Source organism: Quercus lobata, chromosome 4 (genome assembly GCF_001633185.2).
Source record: "Quercus lobata isolate SW786 chromosome 4, ValleyOak3.0 Primary Assembly, whole genome shotgun sequence".
NCBI classification, from domain to species: domain Eukaryota; kingdom Viridiplantae; phylum Streptophyta; class Magnoliopsida; order Fagales; family Fagaceae; genus Quercus; species Quercus lobata.
The window spans coordinates 92568142-92574893 of NC_044907.1; the positions used below are offsets into that span (position 1 = coordinate 92568142).

At 35.0% G+C, this 6752-nt stretch overlaps 1 protein-coding gene across 2 annotated transcripts in view; it reads left to right on the plus strand.

Annotated features, from left to right (window-relative positions):
- The window catches only part of LOC115983275 (metal tolerance protein 10-like), a 98509-nt gene extending 92402 nt beyond the window's left edge, over positions 1–6107 (plus strand). Inside the window, exons 1-6 of one of the 2 annotated variants that reach the window (XM_031105924.1) lie at positions 2173–2440; positions 2797–2909; positions 3821–4066; positions 4780–4848; positions 5190–5420; positions 5738–6107. In XM_031105924.1, coding sequence (XP_030961784.1) covers positions 2203–2440; positions 2797–2909; positions 3821–4066; positions 4780–4848; positions 5190–5420; positions 5738–6052 — 1212 coding nt within the window. In that variant the 5' untranslated portion in view covers positions 2173–2202 and the 3' untranslated portion in view covers positions 6053–6107. Of the gene's footprint in view, positions 1–2172; positions 2441–2796; positions 2910–3820; positions 4067–4779; positions 4849–5189; positions 5421–5737 lie in introns of those variants that run through there. The other variant, XM_031105923.1, reaches the window with a different exon arrangement.
- Positions 6108–6752: the final 645 nt, after the last annotated feature.

A 6752-nucleotide genomic window follows, 5' to 3' on the forward strand; every position in this document is an offset into this window, starting at 1 on the left:
GGGATTTGCCAAAAAAAGCCGGTGAGGCTTGGCAGATGCAATTGGGCATATTGTGTGATCCGGAGAGCTAGAGAAGATAAGGCTTCGTTAAGTCAGTTGGTAGCAGGAGCTTGGAAGGCTCAAGTACATGGGGTAAACTAGGCTTGGAGAGTTTTTTGTTATTCGTGTACTCCAACTTTATTCTTTAGTGGATCGATCACCGCTTGGAGGGCAGTGGAGAGGTTTTTCGCCAAGTTCTTTGGTTTTGTCTTCGATAACACATCTTAGTGTTATCTTGTGGTTACATCCCTCTTCCCTTACTCTTGTGCTTTACTTTTATTATTTGTTATTTATATTTATGCACTAAAATAGTTATCGGTTTATTGCACGTCATTTACTCTGATTCTGCACTTAGATAAGTTATAGTAAAAGTAATCTAGCCGTAATTTTTACTTTGGGGGTCTAAATAGCTCTTGTATTTATACACAAATCCGAGCTTTCACATTTTAAATGGGAAAGAGGGATTCGAACCCTTTGTCTTTGTTAAAAGCACCAAAAAGTGTTATTTGACATTGGCAAAAGTAGATGCTACACACACACACAGAGTCCACACGGAAATCACTCTCTCACATCACCATCGCCTAACCCACCTCAACAAATTAACTCAAAATCCATCCACAACTTGTTCTGCAATGATTCAAACAACCAGATCCTTCCTGATTTGATTGGTGACCATAGTCGATGATTTCAACCCCCCCCTCCCAACAACGATGGTGAGATTATGAGTTTGTCCACACCTTGGATCTCTGTTGTATGCTTTTTTGTGCTACCGATTGGATTTGATTTTGGGTTTGGGTTGATGGGTTTGAGTTGCCATTGGGTTTGATCAAATTTTGTAATGGGTTATGGTGGTGGTGGTGGTTGGATAGTCTGAGTTGGGAAGCAACTGAGAGAGAGAGAAAGAGAGAGAGAGAGATGCGAAATAATTATAAAATAAATAAATAAATAAAACTATAGTAACCTCTATATTTACATGGCTATTGTAGTTTTGTAAATATTTTACACATTTTCACATGGTATGATGTGGGTGGTTTTCTGGGTTGGTTGGCTAAAATGTGAATCTTAGTATATTTTGCATACACTAGTGTGAATGCTTTTATATTTTAAAAGCATAATATGATTAAGTATTTTTTTAATAAAATTGAATTCATTTTTGAAACATGTGTCACCAATTTATTTGATAGGAAATACCAAAACAGATATTGAGTTAATATTACCAAAACATAATACACTTTTTCCTCATAAACAGTACACAAGACCCATACAATACGCCAGACCCAGACCAAAATTTCTATCCAAACTCACTCTCAATTTTATAGCAAATATTAGTATTTTATTACCATTAGACAAGAAATTTAAACGGTATTTCTTAGCTGGTCACCACGAAGTTACTCTGACCTTTGCCAGGCTGTGAAGCATTATTTTTCTAAGGGAAAAGACAAACCAGCTGTGATGCATTGTTTATAGCCTGGTCACTGCGAAATTACCGAAACGGAATAGAAAGAAGAAGACTTCAGTCGAAAAAAAAAGAAAAGAAAGAAGACTTGTTGACTTGACTCAGAACAGGGGATGCGAAATTGTGAATAAATCTCACCCCCATCTCCCTTTACCTCTCTTCTCACCCTCCCTCTTTCTCTCTTACACACGCACACACGGAGAAAGAACAGTATTCATTCCTTTACTGAACAGGAAACTTATCTGGTAGGAATTAAATCAGGCCTTGTTTCAGGAGAGTTTCGATTGGTATGTTCTCAATTTTCTCACATATTCATCACTTTTGTGTCTTTCCTTTCACTTCGCCCTTGAGATGAAAATTCCATATCAAATTGTTTTCTCTTTCCTTAATTTTCTTTCCTTTTAATATATTTCTCTTCTTTATTATTGAACGTATCTTTTTCTTTTTTTTCGTGGATCTATATTATAGCTCTAGATCTACCGATTTCCATGAGCACCCAAGGAGCCTCAACCTCATCACCGTCTTCTTCATCAACACCTCGGTGGAAATACGATGGCTTTCTCAGTTTTACAGGCGAGGACACCCGTAAAGGCTTTACGGATTATCTATATGATGCTTTGAAAAATGAAGACATTTTGATCTTTAGGGATGTTGTAAAACTGGAGGAAAACATTGAGAGCAAAACAGAGCCTCTTTTGCCTCAAGACATGAAGGAGGGCATTGTGGAGGCAGACATTGAGAGCAAAATGGAGCCTCTTTTGCCAACAGACGTGAGAAGCATAATGGAGGAGGCAAACATTGAGAGCAAAACAGAGCCTCTTCTGTCATCAGCCGTGGAGAAGGAGGACATGTCATGGAGGATAAATCTGGAAGAGTTCCCTGAATTGCCTGAAAGAAGGGATGCTGAACATGGCTCCATCATTCTACGCTTTCTTCGTACCCCAAGTAAGCCCTCTTCACAATCACAAATCCTTATGTATGTAATATGAATGCACGGATACAACAAAATTGGCAATGTTTCTGAATGATGGAGTCAGAAGGCTTTAGGGAATAACTTTAGATAACCTGACAGCTTTGAAGTTCCTGTTGGAGTTTTGGCTGGGTACTTCACATATTTCCTTTAGTTTTCAGATTTTTTAGAGTTTTGGTCATAATTTATCAATGTTTTATCATTCTTTAACATACCTGATGTTCTTTTGGAAAATGAAACATGAATAGATGACTTTGGATGCTTTCATTCGCCTCCTTGTCCATTATTATAGTGCTGAATGTAATGTGAAAGTTGTACTCTTTGGCTGTAGGGAAACAACGCAAGGTCAATGATTACTACAAGAAACAAAAAAGGCTACTTGAAGGGTTTACTGAGATGGAGACCATAATTGAAAGAGGTTGTCCTCCTGGAAATCTGACAGAGGTTGGTTATTGTGCACTCGTAGCCCCCATAAACTAAAAAACTTTCATATATTTCTTGTGAGATTTTATAGGTTTTGTTTTAATTGTATTTCCACCCCAGCTTGATGATTTTAAATGTATGTGCATTGTAGTGGTGTTAAATGGAAATATTTGGAACAAAACAAGAAGGAAATTTCTGAGTTTGATTATAGAAATAAATTGAATGACTACTATTTGTGATCATATTTCTTCCTCTATGACACATTTGTTTCCTTGTGAACCTGTTTGATAAAAGTTTCAAGCTCCCCTTATATGCACCCCCCCACCTCTACTAGGAACCCAAATTATGCCATATAGGCATCCAGACATAATTCTTGTAATCTTCTAATAATTGTTGTAATTCCATCTTTTCAATTGGTTAGTTAGTTAGGAATTTAGCACATGTAACACATTTAACACATGGCTAATTCTTAGAGCACATACTAAAATAGTTAGCCAATCATCTTGAGCCATGTAAGCCAATTAATTTAGAGTTAGTCGCCTATAAACACATAATTTTAATTCTCAATTAGGTATTAAGTCAATTAATCAAATTGTTGTGTGGTGCATTTTTTTCTCTCTTAATAATTCTTTGTAGATTGACTACCTCGAATGTATTCAAATTCCATGCAATTTCCATTCATCCCCATTAGAAACCACTAATTTCCTAACAAGTGGTATCAAAGCCATCGATTTTGAGATGATTTAATCCATTGCATTGCATCAAAGTTACATGGAGTTACCAAAATCAAAGGTTGAGATTCTTTTAGGAACCAATGGGTTCCTATCACCCCCTAAAGAAACAAAAAAACAAAAATATTTTCAACTAAAATCTGTCTTGGAAAACAGAAACTGATTTTTTGTTTTTTTGTTAATCTATTTACGCTTTATCAGGATGAGATGAAGCAGTTGGCGAAGAGTGTGAGGATGGCTATCTATGTAACAAACATAGCTAACATCGTGCTCTTTGCAGCAAAGGTTTTTGCTTCTATTGAGAGCAAATCATTGGCGGTTATTGCCTCAATCTTGGCTCCACTCTTTGATCTCTTGTCGGGATTTATATTGTGGTTTACATCTCATGCTATGCAAAACCCAAACCAGCATCGGTATCCAATTGGAAAGAAACGGATGCAGCCAGTGGTAAGTCATTCAACCCAACAATTGTGAGGCTGCATTTGGAAACACCTTAATGTATATTTGAATTTAAGCCTCTCCCTTCCTGCAAACAGTTTAATAGGTTGCATGCTTCCCTTTTTTTCATTTCACTTTCAGCAATCCTTCTTGTGATCAATGAGGTAAATAAATATTTCCAACCATTACTGGTGTTGCCTCAACTGTATATTATTCCACAAATGCTAGAGGGAAAAGTAATAAAGAAATGTTTAATGGTGTTAGGGTACAGTTTTAGTTTTATTCTATTACAAGCAGTTTGAAATTAATGTAAATGCTTGCCTAAAGATTTCATCAGGTCATGCTTTAGAATCTCATTTTGTTATGGAAATATTGAGCTTAGAGTCTTTTGAGTTTGCAAAAAAGAGAAAAAGGTTTTTGACAGAACTTGTTAATTGACAAAATGCATGGGACCATTGGCTTTTTGTTTCTGCATATCAAGCTAGGAATAGACACTTTGGAATAACATTTTTATTTTTATTTTTGGTTATAAATTGGAAAAGTGGTCAAACAATCTACACTTAGGAATAAATAGCATTGGTTTTGGGCTTAGTTTTTGAATGTAGGATCAAGGGGAAAATGATTTATGGGGATATGGACCCAAGGCAAACTAATAATCGCATCAGATATGCCCAGACTCTGTTTTAACACTTGCTATAATGCATCATATATTGAACTTGCAGGGAATCATTATTTTTGGATCTTTCGGATTACAAGTACTGTTTCAGGCAGCTCAACAATTCATTACAAAGGTATGCAACTTTGATAATATTAGCTTCAACCTAAGTTAATTAAGGATATAGACGGCGGTAAGAACAGGACTAGGACATATTTTAACCGTTGAATTTGAGAAGGTTTTAAAGATTAGCTCCCTTCTTGATGTCTTGTCAGAACTCAGAGCTCCAATGTTTCCTTAGTCATTGGTACTTTACAAAAAGGTTGGCATAGGTTTTGAGGTACTACCCAAATGTATGAGGTCCTAGTTAGATCGCAGTCTGAGTTGGTGGATACACTTATCGTTCGAAAGTTCTATATTGTATTCATTTACAATATCAGTGATTAATATAATCTTCATTTCATGTGCTGATTACAGTCTGTGCCTGAAAAGGATCCTCAGAAGGAGAAATGGATAATAGGAATAATGACATCTGTAACTTTGGTGAAGTTTATGCTCGTGGTCTATTGTCGAAGGATTCAAGATAAAATTGTTAGAACCTATGCTGAACAGCATTTTTCTGATGTTAAAACCAATTTGATCAGTTTGGCAGCAGTTGTCCTGGCCAGTCGATACTATTGGTGGATTGATCCTACTGGAGCTATTATAGTGAGTTCAAATGCAACTGACTTTTTTTTTTTATAAATACCTGACCCATCTCCCCTTTTTACTGTACTGTAGATAATTGGGTTCAGCTACTCTACTGGGTTTTAATATCTTTTCTTTCTCAAAAACATCACAATTACCACTTACTATGTTTTGTATTAAAAAAATTTGGTATTTCCACTCTCTCAAGTGATATTCCACTTCCACTCTGTGCCTTGACGTGGATCTATAAGTGGCATGAGGATGGAATTTTTCTTGGCTCCTTGGAATTGAACCTTACTGTTATCTTATTACAATGATTTCTTGAACCTGTGATGCAGATACTATTATATACAATGAATACATGGGAGAAGACGTTCTTTGAGAATTTATATGCACTAATTGGAAGGACAGCACCACCTGAATTTTTGGCAAAGCTAAATTTTCTGTTGTTGAACCACCATGAAGATATCAAGCAGCTTAAATCAGTAAAAGCATTCAAATCTAGTTCTGATCAATATTCTGTGGAGGTTGACATAGTTTTGCCAGAACACATGGTTCTGAGCAAAGCGCATGATATTGGTAAGACGCTGGAAGAAAGGCTGAAGCAACTCCTCCCTGAAGTTGAGAGAGCTTCTGTGCATTTGAGTTGCTGATTTAGTTAAGATGTGATGCAATATTTTTGTAATTAGTCGCAAACCCGCTCATTGCATGGGAAAATTTGATATGATTATTTTTTATTGAATAATTAGTGAATTAATATATTAGATTGTATATTTTTAAAAGATAATATGTGTTATTTGAAATTATGTTTTAAATTAAAAGTTTTTTGGTAGTGTAACAACTAACAAATTAAATATATTTTGTAGTTGGGTATTATATATAGTGAGATATGTATGAAAAAACAATGCAATAACTTCTTTCTTTATTTTAAAATTTTTTTTACAATGCCAGAACTATTAGACCAAGTTGTAACCATGTATACTTTGTTTATTACTATATAGATGTATGCGATTCAACACTTATAGGTATATTTTTCTCCAAAACATAGATCTACATCTCTTTCTTCCTCACAATTGAAACTAAGTGAAAAAATATATAAAGATAACTATGCAATAGATCATAATTAATAAATCATATATCATAAAGTGAAAATATAGAATGAAATGCAAAAGGCAAACTTTTTTTCATCATATGAACATATGAACAAATCCTGCAACATATAACTCTTTAAATTCATAAACTACATGATTACTTAGATTTTATACTAAAATAAGACCAACCTATCCATCGTGACATTGCAGTATAGTCTAGATATAATTATTTAAAAATCATGTTTTGTTGATCTTGTTTCAT